Source organism: Empidonax traillii, unplaced genomic scaffold (assembly GCF_003031625.1).
Source record: "Empidonax traillii isolate 1590-97213 ecotype Southwest subspecies unplaced genomic scaffold, ASM303162v1 scaffold63:size2014119, whole genome shotgun sequence".
Lineage (NCBI taxonomy): Eukaryota > Metazoa > Chordata > Aves > Passeriformes > Tyrannidae > Empidonax > Empidonax traillii.
In genome coordinates, this window is record NW_020955256.1 from 716,045 (window position 1) to 735,389 (window position 19,345).

The 19,345-nt window shown below is 37.5% G+C and overlaps 1 protein-coding gene across 4 annotated transcripts in view; it reads right to left on the reverse strand.

The window, feature by feature from the left end:
• The window catches only part of PRKN (parkin RBR E3 ubiquitin protein ligase), a 721,078-nt gene that overhangs the window by 374,237 nt on the left and 327,496 nt on the right, over nucleotides 1-19,345 (reverse strand). For all 4 annotated transcript variants that reach the window (XM_027880020.1, XM_027880017.1, XM_027880018.1 and 1 more), the window contains exon 5: nucleotides 19,067-19,150. In XM_027880020.1, coding sequence (XP_027735821.1) covers nucleotides 19,067-19,150 — 84 coding nt within the window. The remainder of the gene's footprint in view (nucleotides 1-19,066; nucleotides 19,151-19,345) is intronic.

Consider the following 19,345-nt stretch of genomic DNA (forward strand, 5'->3'; position numbering starts at 1 on the left):
CCAATCCAAACTGTTCTGTTGAATCTGTTCACCAGCATGTATGAAACAGATTATTTTGTAAAAGTCCTTTGAATTACTTGAACCACAGAAGTCTCAGTTTCAGAGTAGCTACTTACAATATATTATAATCATCATATCCTGAATATGAGTGCTGATTTCTAGACTTAAACTTTCCCATCAGCCGCTTTTAGAGTAGAATTCAACTGTCTAAATTTGTTATCAAGTGTTTTCCTGTAGAGAATAAACCCTTTACTTTGAGCTTAATTTCCTCTGGCAATCTGATTTGAATTTTTATGTGAAGAAAAGCCACAAAAAGGGCTCAAGGAGGGAAGAAACCAGAATACTACATGATAACAGATCCTCAGGCTGTGCTTCTTATGGCACAAAATGTTGCTTCCAATTACAGGTATGAGTGATTTGTTTATTTTCCAACCATGTTAGCAAGCACTTGGGGTAAACATTGATCAAGAATTCAAAATTCCTACAGAATAAATCCAAAATTTGCAAGAAACAGCACTCCCATACTTGAGTTGTAAATATTGTACAGGTGACGTTACATTGTAAGGTCTCCCAAAGAATCTTGAGTTTCAGAGAAAAGCCCACAGAATTAACAAATCTAAATATCTAAGTAAATTAAGTAATTTCTTTAATTGACTGTTACTTTTTCTTGAGTATTCTATATGACAGGACCAGTTCCATGGGTCTAGTCTGTAAACATTGATGTATTTCTGCAATATATGCAGTATATTCCTATCCATCTCATCCTATTACAACTGAAAAAATTGAGTATTTTCCGCCCCTTGATACTGAAGAAACCGGGCAGGTTCAAAGCTTAGAAAAAAGGTATTTTTAACGCAACATCCATTTTAAAAAATGTCTGTTATTTTTGGGTTTAGGTTTTCAGCCTTTAGCTAATATCACCTATGTCCTAGAGCCTCACATCCATCCATTAACCATATAGATGATCTACAAGTCTGTAACATAGCTGAAAGACAGTACTAAGACACCTTTCATTTAGCACTATGGCTGCCTCTGGGGGAGCATCAGTATTTATGTGATGACACTGGGCAGACAGAATTAGGCTGTAATACTACAGGAGTGGCTCTTTGCTTCATCTCTGTGTCCCAGCTTTGAAAAATTGGATGGTTTGTTCTGTCATCTTTCCAATGCTGGCCATAGATCAGGATATGAATGAGAACAAACCAGCCAAGACACTGCCCAGTTATGATGGAAACAGGGACAGGAGGAAAGGGCAGAAATGTTATTCTCTCCCTCTGTACAAGGTATGCTTCCCTTCTCTGAAGATTCAAAAATGTACTAGTGAATGTTTGGCACTTCTTGAATATTCTTTGAATAGGCAGTGTTTTTTTTTTTTAAATACTATATGCCACCCTGCAGCTTGTTGCTTTTCTTTTGAAGTATGTTCTTTGTCATGACAATACATTCTGTTAGCACACCTACAGCTATGCTGTCCTAAGTCTGAATAGAGTGTTACTGACTTACTGGGGTTTATGCTACTAATGTTCTCTATTCTACAAAAAAGCTAAAGAGAAGGTCTTGTGTCTCAGCAAGACACACAGAGGTAATATCTAACCCATAGAGAGCGAGACACATTAAACCCTAAGGTTTGAGGAAATTCTGCAGAGGTTTTCCAGTAATTATTTTTCAAGTTTGTCCAGTTGCCAGCGTTGATGAGGTTGGCTGTAAATTTAGATGTGTTTGTTTGGTTTTTTTTCCTTTCCCCTGAATCCCTGGTTTAAATCTTCTACATAGATTGAGCAGTCAGATGGAATATTTGGGCTGTATCACACAAAACGAGGCCTTCTTAAAACAAAAAGCAACTAATATACCCTGTATGATTCCCAAAACATGATAAGCAGAAAACGAAGAATGATGTTAAATATAGTCACATTAATAGACAGATGGGAATACTTGATTCATACTGCCATCATCCAAGGAGGGGAGAGGACTATGCACATGTTTAGTTAATTTTATTGGTTTAAAGTAAGTAAGATCTGTACATAACTCTTCACACAAGGAACATTACAACTGTTTTTTTCACTTCTGTGCAATGAGATAAAGGGGTTTCATTAGCAAGATAAGTATTTTAGACAGTTTTAAAAAGCAAAATTTGAACTACAGAAACATCTCTAGCAGAAACACCTCACAAAACTATTAAAACTTTCAGTATATAAAGGCATAACTTGTCACTTCAAACTTATGAAATAAAATGCATGGCCAGTGTTTTACATGACATATACATTAAAAAAAAAAAAACAAAAACAAAAACAAATGTAGCTTTCCCTGGAGGCTCTTAAAAGTTACTAAATATTCTTGATAGGTACAGAGGGACGCAGGAAATCCAGTGGTTAGAAGTGACAAAGAAATAAAGCCCACAAAAAAGTCCCCACCAAAACAACTCTTCTCTTTTGGTTAACTTTGTACTGCAAAATCACTAAAGCTCTGCACCAAACTGACTTTGGCATTTAGTTTTATGCTGTCTGTTGTCCTTTTTTCAAATATATTTTCTATATGTAATATATATGGATGAGCTAGATGCAATATATATGCAAGATGAGCTAGAAAACGTAAGTCACAGTGGGAAATTCATTAACTCCTGTATAACCTTGTAAGGAAAAAAATAAATCTCTGCTTGCATACTCTTACCTATAGTTTACAGCATCAGAAATCAAAAAAATGCAGTAAATAAGTTAACCAACATTTAACACAACAAACTTATTTCATGCACACACCAGTACAGAAGAGGTCAACATTTCTCAATAGATGACAGCACAGTGTCAGATTTGCAAAGGTATTTTCTATTCTTAAAACCAGAAAGATGTGACAATTTTTCCTTTAAGACAATTTAATACATAGATATATTATCTAGTGTAGATGGCTATTTGCATAACTTTAATATAACGCTGATGTTGCCTTGATAGACTACTTTCACTAATGTGAATTAATTTTTTTTTCCAAGCCATTTTCTATTTACACTATCTTCACTGTAAAAACAAGGAGAAAAAAAAAGCACTTTAATTTTTTTCTAAATTAAACAAACAAACAAAACCCAAAACAAAACAGAAGAGAATAAAGTTACATCTACACTATCAAACAGCTTACTGTTATAGAATATCTAAGAGCATCCCTGGGTGACTGAACAAAGTCATCCAATATAGCTGCAGTGTTAAGTAAGGTCTGTGACATGTTGTAGATTGTACCAATTAGTATCTCACACAAGCAGTGTTAAGGGGCAGGCACACCTGGGCACGACCCATGGTTGCATCCTTGTTTTGGGGACAGAGAAAACTTACTAGCTGTAGACAAGCTTTCCTGGGCCATTTGGCCTTCAAGCATGAGGAAATTTACCAGTAACATTTGATCTTGTGGTCCCCCTAAGAACACTAAAAGGGGCATTGTTTGCATCTCTCTCTATTTCTAGAAACACACTATCTTCCTAGTAGCCCGTCAAGTCACTTTTTTCAGATCCATAACAGGACATGCCCTGGCAGAACCCTGGAAAACACACACATTTACACAGAAAGTAGAATACCTGTATTCAGGTCTTTCCTGAGCACACAGAGCTCTCAACTCAGCTCCTAAAAGAGTGGGTATGCAACTGCTTTCCTAGAGACACAAATACCTAGCTCATGTGCTCAATATTTTGTCAAGCCTTACATGGAAAATGTTTAATTAGTGCAGAAGGCAGAGACTGGAACGTGGATGGTACAGCCCAGGGACAATATTCACTACACACAAGACTACAATCTGCAAAAGAAACTAAGCCCAAAAGAAGATGTCCTGTGTGCTACTCCTGCTGGTTATTCTGGTATACTTAAGACACAAAGTAAAGAAGCCACAACTACTCTCAGCTGCAAGCCCAACAGGGTGGTGGTACCCTTTTGCAGTAACTAATAGGTAAAGCACCCTTTTCTCCCTGGACTGTATGAAACAAGCAGCAAGTGTTTCACTTATACCAGAAGACCATGATCAATAGAAATGAATTGCAGAGAAACACACACTCCCTCTAAACCACACAGGTTTGGATCCCTGCACTGTTATCAAGAACAAGATGTGGGCTCTGCATTTACCTTATTTGAGGCTGGGAGTGGGTGCTTTTTTGGGGGTGGTTGGTTAGGTGGGGGGTTTTGCATTGGTAAGAGGATAATATGGACCAAATGTTTTCCAGCATGGTTCTTCTCTTAGTCATATACTTTATATATTTATTTCGGTATATTTTCAAGGAATACTTATGACTTTTACAGTTACCTACTGTACAAATGTATCAGGTCAGGTTTCTCTGGGCTAGAAAATCAGTTAAAAGAGATCCTCAGAGAATTCCAGCTATACAAATGCTCCAACAAAAACTGTAAATTACAATAATTAAGTTACCACAACAAATCCTTATTGACAAGTTACTGATCCTGTCAGCAACGCACTATTACTTACCAGTGTTTAAGAATAAGCTTCAAGAAATCAATCTGTTTGTGGGTGCCATCTCTAGCACACTTAAAAGTCACAGCACCTTTAACAGATATCTCCACAGTGAATTTTATTATTTTTATCTTTTGCAAACTTAAAGTCATGGGGGGCCAATATTTCTGTTCTTAAAGAATAAGAAGTGCACAATTCTAGCTCCTCCTAAAGGTGGTGTTTGGTGAAAAATTACTTCATAGTAATTACCGCACAAGCACTAGAAAAATCTGACTTTTCTTTACAGGAGAAGACAATAAAACACACTGATGCAACCTGAAGATTTCTGTGCCAGTTCTGATGTTGCAATGGTGGGTTAACAAGAGACTGAAACAGCTTTCTTTATGCATCAAATGAAGAGACACACTTTTCACTAGAACACTTTTCCTCATCTCCTGGCAGTAGCTTAAACATCTGTAGCTTTTAAGAACAACTTGTAACCACATACATTGAAGTATCACAGTGGCAAAACTCAAACATTTCATTCTAGAATGCCCTAAACATTTACTGAAGTACCAAAGAACTGCCATGATGTACTGTACAACTGATCAGGAGAAGTAATTACTCTGAAACATGATATTTCACAAATATTTGAAAGACAACTGTTGCAATGTTTACTGTCAAAGACTGTGGATAATGCACTCTTGAGAAGTTCTTGCTTCTCTAAAATTGTATGTTTCTAACCATCCATTGTGCTCAAGCAAGGGAAATACTTCACCTTCCAAGCATCCTCCCAGCAAACAGGCCAAAGTACTGAGTATTTCTACTGACACAGTAAAAGCTTCACTAAGGCATTTCAATATATTTATACAATTAATTATTATGCATTCAAATTGATGTCCCAAATGGGCATGTGGTTCAAGCATACAGCATTGTTAACCTCACAAGACTATTTTTATATTTAAAGCTGGGGATACACGTTAAGTATCATCCTGAGTTGGGCCATTAAGGCAGAAAATAGAATCCAAAAGAGATATTTTATTAAAATTGAAACCTTCTAGACTGAAAACAACTGAAGTTTTGCTTATACCTGGCTTCTCTGAGCTAGAAATATATGTTGTACAATAAATACAACCCCTTTTGCCTTGCCGTTCCGATGGCAGTTATTTGAGAATAAGCCATCGCATTAGCATGAACCACAAGCGATAAAGCCCATAATATGTTGTAGCAGTTCCAACATAAATTACCTTGCATAAATTACCTCTCACCCCTGGTGAGAGAAACTCACAGGTGATACCATTGACTACATTATCTGACATTACCACATCCTATAAACAGTGCATGCTTATTTTGAATTTAGTTCTGATTTGTAAAAAGGAGTTAATTTCATAAAGTACATGCACAGCAGTAGATGACACAAATTCAAGAGTTTACAAACTGGTCCCAAATCAGTTACAGGCGCAATTTCTTAGAAACAAACCAAAAATAGAGTAGACAATTGTTAATCAAAATTTAATACCTTCCCATCTTAGAGTCTCAGACCAGAACACTGAGCATGGAAACCACAGATGAGAAACAGATTTTATGCCAAGGTAAATTTTACGGCGGCTTTTAGATCTAACAGAATATCTCACATAGCGTGTCAGACTGAAAATTGACACAGTTATTAAACACCCAATAACAGTACTTGCCACATGTGAATGAAGAAATTGTGCTTTTGCATATAAACATTGCCTGACATTGGAGGAGAGACTCCTCTATAACCACGCTGTAACCTAACAAAATCACCTCCATCTGATTGGATTGCTGACAGATGATTGCAGGAACATACTGCATGCTTGAGCAGATATCCAAGGTTTCAATCATCAGTAATGAATTTGCAACAGCTGCAGACAGTAACATACTGTTCATATGTCATGTGCAGTGAGCAACAAAAGGTTCAGTGAAAGTGTTACTACAATTCACTGAATTACAAAAAGATATCCCTGAACACATTAGACACATTGCCACAGTACATGTAGAAATACGTATCAAACAAGCTGTATTTGAAAGAAAATGTTGGTCTGATTTGTTACACAAGCCACAGAGTAAGCACAATATTAGGATTTGGAACTGACTCTACTGTATCCTCTTGAGTTTGTTTCTTTGGTTTCAATATTTCATTCATAGGTTTCAATTATTGCTTCCCAACTTGTTCAAGTCCCTGAATGCCCGCATGCTTCCTAAAACTCAAATAGAACAAATACATGAATGACATAATGGCCTGAAATTATATGTGGAAATTACTTGCTGGGCAACACACAACATACATAGAGCAACTGTAACACTGCTCCTGCTATAGGGTCAAGACCATATAATGCAAATAACACATACCATGTGGGAGTCTCACACACCTCCTTCCCACACCTCTTCCCAGTGCATAAAAATACAACACACCGAATTTGGATTTTCCTTCCCTTTTCTATTCATGCTAAGTGTAACTAAGACTCAATAAATACATATATACGTAAATTGAAAAAATTTACATAGATGACAAGAAATATTTTGGTCGTATTTATTCTTTCTATCTCAATCTAATAACCTGGCTTCCTTAAGAAAACTGTTCTGGTAACATCTCGTTATTTCACCACTTTAAAGACTGGAACAGTCCATCCAACCCAATACCTTCTCTCTAGTAGGAAGTTAAAAGAGATGCCTAGAATGTGTGCTAAAAACAATAAAAACCCCACTGAGATAAAACTTAAAATACTATTTGCTGAGATTATGTTCCTAATCTTCAACAATTTGTTGCTCAGAGACTTCATAAACCAGGAGTCTCTTCACATTTAATAGTTCTCAATGGATTTTTCTCTCATTAGTTTGTCACTTTTTGAACACGTTGTAGCATACACCATATATCATGGAAAAGAATTCTGCCGTTTCATTATGAACCGTGCAAAGAGGAATCTCCCTGTGGTTGTTCTGAACATCACATAACTGGAAAAGAGTATTACATCAGGCCGAAATAGGATGTTATAATCTTACCACATTAAGTCTGACAGCCAACACAGCATGGATACAGAAAGAGTTCCCTGCTGCACTGCATCATCAGCATGTTTTCCAAACATTTCTAAAAGTAAAATATCTTGAAAATATTAAAGGTGCATTTACATTCAGTTTTGGTTTGCAAATACCAAACTACCTTTCAGCACAGTCAATGGAAATATTATGAGAGCTGTGCATAATCTAGGATTTGGTCAGATGAACGCAAGCTGTGCTCTGCTCACTTTCTATAACATCACAGCCTTGACACTGACAGTCTCAAGGAGGATATAAAAATGATAATTTATAAAACATTAACTGCTTCTTCAGTGAATCCAGGGGCATCAAAAAATTTGAAGAAAAGCTGTTGACTTTTTAATATATAGCATCAGCCCTTCCCAAGCTCTCACTGATTCCTGCTACAGGACAAATTGTAATCTCAAACTGCCTCTCAACAAATGATGAAGCTTCTACACTATCTGAAGAATATTTCAAGAACTCTATCATTGAATGAAATGTGACGTTCTGTTCAAATCAACTGCTTATTTTTAAAAGGCAGTTTTGAAGGGCAATGAAAACCCAGCAGCTGAGCACAATGACACAAATTGCTTATGTAACACAGAATAAAACACTGAACAAATTCTCTGAAAGCACACTTAATACTCATGTTTTCAAGGTAAGGTTTTCTGGACCTGAACCACAGATGCAAAAAGATAATGAGTAACAAAGGTGGTCGTGTTTTTGTTTGTTTGTTTTTTGTTATGTGACAGTGTTAACAACCAGAGAACATCCAAAAGAGCAAAGGATTTATTTAATAAAAAGCATTACAGTCTTCAGCACTCTCTGTTTGATCTTTTACAAAATTGAGACATTAACACACTTGTAAATAAAAATGGTGGTTTTAGTCCAAGTAAGATGAGCCAAACTTACTGAGACCATAAAGCATAGTGCAAAAATTACTGAGTTCCTTTGGGTTTGCCAGAATGTGTATGAAAATTCCAGCTAAGAAAAACTATTAGCAATTCTTAATTACTGGTGACATGAGAAAACTGACAAACAGTTCCAAAGACCTGCCTTAATCTCAGTTTAAGGACTTCTATGGAGCAAAAAAAGTGCATTATTTAAAGAAAGGCCACTTTAAAAAAAACAGTCAAAAGAAAAATATAATGAATACATAATCAACGTATCTAAACCATACTTGTTATGTTTGCTAGTCATGGGTTTTGCTGCACACACTAACTGTGGCCCATAAGAAAACATCCAATATATTGTGGAAATATGAGGAGTGAAAAAGTATTCCCTTTTGTTTTTTAAAAAAATTAGGATAGATCTTCATTTCATAAACTACAACTTCTATTTCTGAAATAAATAATTTAACTTTTTTTCCCTGTACAGAATTAATTCTATTTTATAATTCAGTTTTTCACCTTTCATTGATTTTTCTGAACTGAGAAGTGGAATGACAGAATTTCTTTATAAAGGAAAAATTGATCTACTCCAGAATGAGGTTACTTGAGAATATCCGTTAAAAAAAAAAAAAAAAATTAATTATGGTTTCCTAAAGAAGAATCTTTTCTTTCTGTAAAGAAACATAGCAGGGACATGTTTTGGAACAACATGCAAAGAACTCCAAAACATATTATAAAACTTTAAATATTGTCATAGGTCTGATTTTAGCAGGGAATTTTTCTTTCCCTTCCCCCTGCCTGTGGATGAGCCATCAAGTGAACAAAAGAATTGGCCTGGTCACTAATGGCCGAGAGATTAGTCTCCTAGCAACGAAGGGGGAGGGGACTACGGGTGTGTGGCTGGAAGGGGGGGAAGGCTGGGTTTCAGCTCAGCTCTCGGCCCTCAGGGGAGCCTGCTGCGAGCTGCAGACACTGCCTGGCTTCTTTGTCTTTTCCTGTTGTAGGGGAGTAGTGCTGCCGCTCTCAGCCCAGCTGTTGCTGGCTGCAGGCCCCGCTTACAGTGAATCCTAATCAGCTAAAGTTCGTGAGTTTTCTTCCATTGGGAGAACTTCCTGTTTTATTGCTGGTTTTTCCCTTCCCCTTCCCCCCCCCCACCCCCCACCTGGTGGCAACCAAGGATCTCACAGCGCCGCCTGGTGATGGGCACTAGACACTACAAGTTCTGCTCCTCCAGTGATCCAACAGCACCACCTGGTGAATGGTACAGGACATTACAAATTTTGCATCTCCAGTGACCCGACGGCGCCCCCTGCTGACTGTGGCTGGAACTGCACCAAAGGGTGCTAAAAATTGAACTATTTAATTTTCCTTGTGCCGGTTTATCGGTTTTGTTCTTGTAGGGGATTATTGGTGGGTATAGGAGTATTTCTTGGTTGTTGTACTTGTTTGGTTTTTTTTTTGGTGTTCCTGTTAATATACACATACCTTTTAATAAAGGGCTGTTATTTTTTTCCCTTTTCTATAATTTGTTTTCCTTCAATCGGAGCCTCTTAAATTCGGATTTATAATTGCTTAAAAAAAGAAGTTTGGGTCTTTCTCTCCTAATCCATCCTCAGCAAAAGACCCTTGTCTCATTTAAACTGGGACAAATACTAAGAAAAGTCAACTGCTGTGTATCTTTCTTTCCAAACAAGCATTTGAGCTAAATACTTTCAATCTCTGATTGCTATTAAGTATATCAATTTTAAGGCCTGTATTAGTATAGCAGAATCACAGCACCTTTGCAGGTTATTCCAAAGTGCCAAGGTGCTGTTTTCAGTAGCATTCCCCTCTTCTCTCCTCAGAAAATGCACTCGTGGCTCAACAAAACCACTCTTGCTTTGGCCCAGTCCCAGAAGTTTGACATAAGTGGCATAAGTGAAACCTTGTGGGATGAGACCTCTGACTAGAAAGCCCTGTTGGATGGTTATAGGCTCTTCAGAAGAGATAGGCAGGGCAGAAGTGGAGGTGTGGCACTGTATGTAATTGAAGGCTTGGAATACATGGAGCTCACAGTTAGCAATAGCACAGTTAAGAACCTCTGGGTAAAAATCAAGGGGCCAACAGATCCTGCGGATGTCATCGTAGCAGAGTGCTACAGACCTTCCAGCCAGGACAATCTCACCAATGGGACACTTCTAAGTCAACTGCCCTTGTCCTTAGGGGAGACTACATCTTGCCAGAAATTAACTGGGAACATCACACAGCTGGTACAACCTAGGCCAGAAGATTCCCAAAAAACCGGGATGACAGCTTTATGGAGTTGTCATCCTAAGCCAACTCAGAAAGACACCCTCCTTGATCTGCTGCTTGTCAACAGAGAGGATTTCATGAGTGAAGTGGAGATAGGTGACTGTCTTGGCCACAGTGACCAAATGTGAAAAAGTTTAAAATCTCTGTTGAGAGAGGGAAAAGTACCATCTTGAGGATGGCCCCGTGCAGGGCAGGGAGTTGGACTTAATGATCCTTGTAGGTCCCTTCCAACTCAGCATATTCTGTGATTTTGTGTGATTTATGGATGATTTAAAATACAGAGCTTTACAGGAACACAACCACATCATGACACCATTTAGGGCAGCTTTATATGAGATAATCCAGGCAATTATCAACTCGTAAACCTGACACCAGACCTATATACAATAAATAGCTAATATGCTGCTTGATTAATAAAAGAAGGATGTGTAATTACCGTCAACCAACAAGGCTCTATAGTAACTAGACTCTATCAAACTAATTTGACATTTTTATGAGATTACAAACTTAGTGGAACAACATAATAGCGATGTGGGAATTTACCCAGATTTATGTGTGGCATCTGATATGGTACTGACATTTTGATTAAGAAACTGGAACACTCTGAGATCAGTGTTCGAGACATTTAATTGATAAGTTTCAAAATATAATTTCCCACAGTGAATCATCAGATGTCTCTTTTTCAAGGTGACTTTCAGTGATCACTTCCTAGCCCTATGCTATTCCAAACATTTGTTAATGATCTGGTATAAAGGAGGCATAAATATTTCAGATGGTACAAAATCTGGAGGAGTGGAAGCAATAAAACTAAAGTCACTGCCAAAGCCACATAAACAGCTTATGTGAGATCAAAAACATAATATGCATTTTAAAACAGACAGAAATGAAGTCACATCCTTAGAAGTAAGGGTCATTCTGTCCAGCAAAGCAGCAACTTTAAAATGACTAAGGTTTTTGGTAGATGATCGGCCAAACTGGAACCCTCAGGATAATATTATGGTTAAATTGTCTAATCAAAGAGCTGAATATCAACACAAGTAAGCAGAGTGTATCACCCCTGCAGTTGGCACTGGTGGCATCACTACTATAAAACTGTGCCCTACTAGTATTTCCTTTGGTGAATGGATAGGTTTGTGAAGGGAAGAGGCCTTAAAATCAGAAAATTCTCTGAAATTGTTTGCCTATTTGGTCTTCTTGTATCACAAGATAGAAAAGAGAAGAAAACTACAATGATGGGTTTGGTCTGCTTGTTATTTAACTTGCATTTATGTTTTATTCCTTTTACTTGTCATAGCACTGTGAATAAAATAATATAACAGTCCCTAAACAGTAAAAGCAATGGCCAGAGTATCTGCTAAATATGAAAGATATTCTCAAACTTGTATGAAATGTGAATAATTCTCTTCCCCAGAGAATATCTCTTTGATATATGGAAAATGATGACCTTTTTTGCCTCGGTCTTCACTGGTGAGTGTTCCAGCCAAAATACCCAAGTTGCAGAATGCAAGGGCAAGGACTGGGAGAATTAAGAACCATCCCCTGCGGGAGATTAGGTTTAAGACCATATAAGGAACCTGAAATTGCACAAGTCCATGAGACCTAATAAGCTGCATCCGTGGGTCCTTAGGTGGATAAAGTTTCTAAGTCATTATCCACCCTTTTTGAGAAGTCCTGGCAGTCCAGTGAAGTTCCCAGCGACAGGAAAAGGGGAAATACAGCCCCCAGTTTAGAAAAGGGAAAAAGGAATGACCCAGGGAACTGCAGGCCAGTCAGTCTCACCTCTGTGCCCACCAAGATCACAGAGCAGATCCTCCTGGAAACTGTCCTAGGGCACACGGAAAATAAGGAGGTGATTGGTGACAGCAAACATGGCCTTACTAAGGGTAAATCTCACATGACAAATCTGGTGGCCTTCTATGAAGAGGCTACAGTGGTGGTGGATGAGGGAAGAGCAACTGATGTCATCTACCCGGACTTGTGCAAAGCATTTGATGCTGTCCCACACAACATCCTTGTCTCTAAACTGGAGAGACATGGATTTTACAGACGACCACCGGTGGAAAATGAACTGGCTGGATGGCTGTACTCAAAGAGTTGTGTTCAATGGCTTAATGTCCAAGTGGAAAACAGTGATGAGTGGAGTTCCTCAGGAGCTGGCACTAGGACTAGCACTGTTTAACATCTTTGTTGGCAACAGAGACAGTGGGATCGAGCACACCCTCAGCAAGTACATCAAAAGGAGGTTGTAGCCAGGTGGAGGTCAGCCTCTTCTCGCAGGCAACTAGCGATGAGAGGACATAGCCTTAAGCTGTACCAGGAGCTGTTCAGGTTGGATATCAGGAAGAATTTCTTCCCAGAAAGGGCTGTCAAGCACTGGAACAGACTGCTGTGGTCTTAGTGCTGTGGTCTAGTTGGCAAGGTGGGGATTTGTCAAAAGTTGGACTTGACGATCTTGGAAGTCTTTTCCAAACTAAATGATTCTGTGATAATCTTACTCCACAAGTAAGTTGTTACAAGGATTCTTACCTGGTATTTTAATTAGCACTCCTATTCCATCATTCTAATTGTAAATGTTTTTTAATAGCATATGATATGTGGACCACTCTCTAAAGCATAATGCAAACTAACATGGTTTCTTGGTATTAAGAAACATCCCAGAATTTTTTTAATTATTCATAATAATATTATGACATTGAAAATACTGTAACAGCTCCAAGGACAGGCAGACATGGTTCCTTTCACAAATAACCAACCACATCATTGTACACACAGAACAATCAATAAATAATATAGCAATGTATCAGAGCCTTCCTATGATGAGGTGATAGTTCTTTACTATATTCATACTTTGATAACATCACTAAATTTACTACTTTACTCATGATACTCTGCTACAGAATTTATTTCTGTTCCCAACTGAAATTGAGGTCTGAGCTAATCAAAGCAAAATGAGATGAAAACTGAAGCATATTTCATCTGAACGGTGATGTTTGAAAAGAATAGCTTTGGATGCTTGAAAGAAAAAAAATCATTTGGTAAGCTGCATATTTAAAGTGTACAAGCTAAACACTATTCCCTTGATTTCTTACTTCAACCTATTTCAGATGAGCACAGACTCCCTGTGGAACAGACTGACTATGAAAAGATCACATAATATTGCTGTCCTCAGTGACAAACCTAATGACAGTAAACAAGCAGGAATAGGAAAAATTTTCATGAGAAATGTTCAAAAATTTAAATATAATAAGAAATAAAACAGCAAGACTCAAATCACACAGGAGGAATGGGAAAAAAATAATGGAAAAAGGCACATAATTAAAGAGTAGAGCATGGCTCCTGCTGCAAACTCTCTGTTTCCAAACATAGCCTCCAACAGTGACGCTACTGCATAGTGGAATCTGACTGTTTAAAATCACATATAATGACCATATGCTCAAAAGTAAACAAACTTGGAATATAAATCTTTGCTCTGGACACAGGAGATCACTACAGAGCTTGATTAGAAGGGTATACTGATATTTAATCCAGTACTCAGAGATCACAGAATAAGTTGAATTGGAAGAGACTCACAAAGATCATTGAGTCCAACTCTTAGCACTGCACAGAACTGCGTCTAAAAGTTCACAGACGTCCCATTGTTTCTTTTAGAAATGGTTTGTTGAAGCCTAACTGGGGACTGGAGAAAAAAAAAAAATTGCTATTCAGTTGTGATGATGGACATTTGATGCAGTCTTCATCAGGTTTTCATTTTTCCTTATTCCCAATAGCTTAAGCCATATGTGACCTATAATCGCCTTAAACCTTTTCATTATTATTTCTGAGATTTTCTAATCTACATCAACTGGTTTTGCACATCAAGTGAGAATCCCGACAACACAAACAGAACATTAATACTTTTTCCACAGGTTTCTAAAGTTCAAAAACACTTGCCCTATATTTTGTCTTGAGGACATGGCAATGTCTTTCAGAAACAGATGCATGTTCACGGGAGTGTAAGACTGATGTGGAGCTGATTCCTATGAAATCACCGGTTCAGTGATTTATAGTGGTGTCACAGCTCTGTCTCTGTCTACCTATGAAAAGAGTCATATTATTTCTGTGGCTCTTGATGACTTTTAAAAAGCATGAGCCTAAAAAGAGAAAAAAAATGTAATAATCTTTTTATACACAGAAGTAGAAAAGCCCTCTTTGCAACCAGAAATTCACTTTATTAAAAGATAAACAAAAACATTCTGTATGTATTTCAGAGACCTGTAAAAGTCTCTAAGTGTAGAACACTACTTCAGTAATATTTCATATGAATAAGGAAAGGCTGAATAAAGAGTTTAGTATCACATGTATTCTAATTACTTGTAAACGACAAGCATGAATCCACAAAAACTATATCAGAAATACCCTCAGGACATGTTTCCATGGTGGACCTGGCAGTACTAGGTTAACAGGTAGACTTGATGCTTTTAAAGGTCTTTTGCAGTCTAAATGATTTTGTGACTCTTAGCTGTAACTAAATTATGCTCATGCAAGAAGAGTATCTGGAAATTCATAGAACCACACCTGTTTCCAACCACACCTGACAGCTGCATACAGTGCTCCTGGCTGAAAGTTTTTTGAGACAGCCATCAAAAATACAAAGTTTTCTCTCATAGTGAATGGTCCTAATTTGTGACACAGCTTGTAATACTCCAATTTGATCCTCATTTAAAATGTGTCAGTCAGCTAAAGTCGACTCTTTGATTTGCTAATTAATATAATTAAAGTTTGTTTTAAGAGTGACTTGAGTGTTCTACAATTGCAGCAACACAAGTGTTCACACCAACTTCATCTTTTTGAAGCTGTAGAAGTTCAGAGCGATTGTATTGTTTCTGATATACTGCAATTATTATGAAAAAAAAAAAAAACAACAAAAAAACCCAAACCCACTGAGCTCCACTTTGGACAACCTGTGTATTTTGTTAACTGTTTCTCAAAGAACTTGACTATTCATTTTGTTTCATAAACTAGTCTAACATTAAAACTCTGAAATGAACACTGCCTTTTACCTTCCCAGGATCCATATTCTCTGTTTAGACCCCATTTTCACCTGTCTTTGTAACATTTTTGTATTTCTGGCAACAGCACACAACTTCTCAAGAGCCCACTAACCCAGTCTGTGGGGTAACAGCTTACCACCGAAATGAACATGAAAAGAAGCTGTGGGGAAGACCCCAGGCAGCACATGCAATTGATATCCAGTGTTCCAGGTTCTCAAATTTCTCAGTCACAATTCAGGCATATTTTAAGATATTACAATTGTGACATTTACCTTTTATATTTATTTCTCTTGCAATTTTTTTATCATAATTAGGAATTACAACTAATTACAAAATATTTTCCCCCTCACTACGAGCTCTAAAGTTGTTGAATTCATGAATAAAGTACAGAGATTAGATCATATGAAAATTTTAATTACATTTATGTTGAGCACTCCCACAAAAATTAAGGAGATAAGTTTCATATTTGGGAGCACATTGGAACACATCGAATCAGTGCCTTTATCATCACAATAATCATATCATCTGGCAATCTTTGAAAAATTTTAACTCAACTGAAATTTGATTCCCATTGTTTTCTAATCTTGTCAACTACTATACTTACATTTTTGATACCAAAAGAATTAAAGTTTATAATTTGTCAAGAGACTAATGTCATACCAAAATACAAATAAATTAGTATTTCAAGGAAAAAATAATTACCTCTTGAACGTAAGTTGCAAACTGGTCTTTATGAGAATTTAAAACTGACAAGAAAACCATTTTTTAAGCACAACTTGTCTTGAGGGAGAAATAGTGGAGCAATCTTTTTTTTTTCCCTTAAATAGCAATATTTGCAGTTTGTTGATAGCTTACAACTAAGAGCTTCAAAGCTTCCTCATTGCACATCACTGCAAAGAAGAATTTACACTATGGAGCTATTTAAGAGAGACAAAACATAATTGCACAAACTTTATCATGAAAATGCAAAAATGAGTATTTAATGATAAAATGTGACTTAATTTTTAAAAGATTGTAACAGCCAAGAAAAGTTTAGAGGGTTCGACCTATGATTTAGTTAAAGGTTATCTTTTATTCTGTTCCAAACAGTTAGACTATTTTACTAAAACAGAAAAGAAAGACAAATCCTGGAAGCACATCTGTAGGATCTCCATCATTTCCCACTCAGAGCAAGACACAAAACCAAAGGCTCAGTGATTTAATCCTTTGAACTGGAAGATTCCCGAGGAAGTGAAGATATGTTTTCACAGTGAGTGAGGCTGAAAAAAACAAAACCATCCCAAAGCACAAGAAGAATGCCTTTCAGCAACCAGAGGACCTCAAGAAGCCACTAATTCAAATACCCAGTGCAGGGTCACCTACTGGATAGACAAATAGAGGGGAAAAAAAAAATCTGGTTGAAAATCATAATTTGGAGTGTTCTTGCACCTCAGTCTGGTTCAGTTCTAACACCATCAATACAGTGGCTTGTAGCTGATAAAGGGCAAGTGTGTCTGGAAATAAAGTTTGGAAACGAAGGAGCAGGACAGTTTTCCAGTAACAGTCTTATCCCTGTAGTTCAGGTGGTCTGAAGCTGCATTTGCAACATGTCTGCCTAATATAAGGTGTCTCCTGAATTTTGTTCAGTGATGCCTTACTGAAAGATAATACTGATCCTTGGCTCTGCTAAGTATGCAGCTTGCCAGAGGCACTGACAGCAACTGGAGTCATGGGACTTGGCTGACTGAGTATTGGTTGTTTGCCACAACATTAGCCAGTTAAGATTTTAGTTTTATGGTCGGTGCTTTTTGTCTTCTCTCTTCACAAAAGATGGTATTTTGCTTCATTTTTTTGCTTTTAAAAAATAATAATTGATTCAATGAGGCACTGGGATGTAGCTCAGGAGGTAGGGCTGCCAAAAGTGTTGTTATTTCAGTACCTTTTTCACAAATGCATTGGATAACAAAAGCTGTAAGTTGGTAGCTGCAAGTCATTCAGATATATTCTGCAAGTCCCACTAGGTGACAAAACTGGCAATCCTAATCACATGCCTTTGTATATAAAGGTTCAAGCTGGATACTTGCCAAGGAGACTCCTCTCCTTGTCAAAAGCAAGTTTTACCCTCTTCATGTTCCTGTGTCACTCTTAAAGAAAGAAGGGAAAACAAGAAGGACTTCTCCCCAGAGACAGTAGTGGCACAGTGACAACAAACAGGTAACGAAGTCAGGAAGCCAATCCTCTTGCAACCAGAATAGTTCCTGAAGCATATCAAAAGGGAGCAGATTGCAGCCAATCTGCCCAGCGGCAGACTGGTGCTTGCTTTTACACTACAACAGTTCTACTCTGAGAATAGCACTTGAACTTCTAACAATGGCCACTTTCAAGAGAGTGGCTGAGCCACTACTGCAAGGTCCACATCAAGACGCAGAAGCCCAAAAGCTGCAGTTTCTGTTGGCTGCACATGGACACAGCCATCAATCTCATGCTGCTCAACAATCATCTGGTGCCTAAAGTTAAACAAAAGAATTTCCTGACACCATCTGTGGCCAAGCAGGAGACACCTATGGAACTGTATAGACATGCCCCTTTACAAGCATCTTACTAGGGAAGACAAATAGAAGGCTGCACCAGAGCAGGTGAGAAACTCTGAAAAAATGCGCTTAACACAGTACCAATCTGCAAATCTTTCATGAGTAGAATCCTTCCATACATACAGAACTTTTGGGTTTGACTTTACTATCATTGTCCAGAAGGAACACTCTAATTAAGCTTTTTCCTGAGAAGCAAGTATCTCTAAAACTTTTTTAGTATTAAATACTATAAATATCTAATATATGAAAAGATGTAAGGATGTATAAATAATGTTTTGAAAAATCGTCATTAAGAATTTGAGATATCTGTGCTCCTTCTTACTCAGTCTTTTCATTGATGTAACTTCATGAAACAAAGGAAAGAACAGCAAAAAGATGTGGGAAAACAGATTCTAAAGTAATCAGTGTGAAGAACCCTCTCCTGTGGACAAAGCCTGGAAATCTGATATGCAAGTTCTGATATAGAAGATGACATGGGAATTTGAAGCTTTCAGGGCAATGAGATACATAATAATTCTAAAATAAGCACTGGCATAAACATTTAAGTATTACATTATGCATTTAACCTATGCATACTTGAAAACGTAAGAGTTCCACTTCAGTGCAAAAGATGAGATAAAATTATTTCCTCCTTCATTCCAAATGGCAACGGACTCAAGTTCCTCCATTTTGACAGACATCAGAGGTATGTTATCTGATGCTGAATAGCTCTTTTGAAGTACCATACATGTCACTTCATATTCATTACTGAAATTCTAACATGGTTAGAATTGTTGCAAAGAACTATTCTTATAAGCGCCACAGTACTTGGAGAAACATGACAAAATCTTACCGCTACATTTCCACTGCACCCTTGGGACTGGCAAACACCTCTTATTCTGTTGGGAATCAGCACATCATCCCAGCAAGATGGGCCCTGCAAAACAGAACCAAAGCATACAAAGGTTTTCATTCACTTCATAAGTAAACATATAAAATTTGATTTCATTGCTGCTCTTCCTATCCCCATTTCTCTTACATTTTAGCTAGACAGTTTTGTCATTATTGCACCGAAAGAGTTCAATCAGATTATACAACAATATTCACCAGTAAAGCTCAGTCACAGATAGGA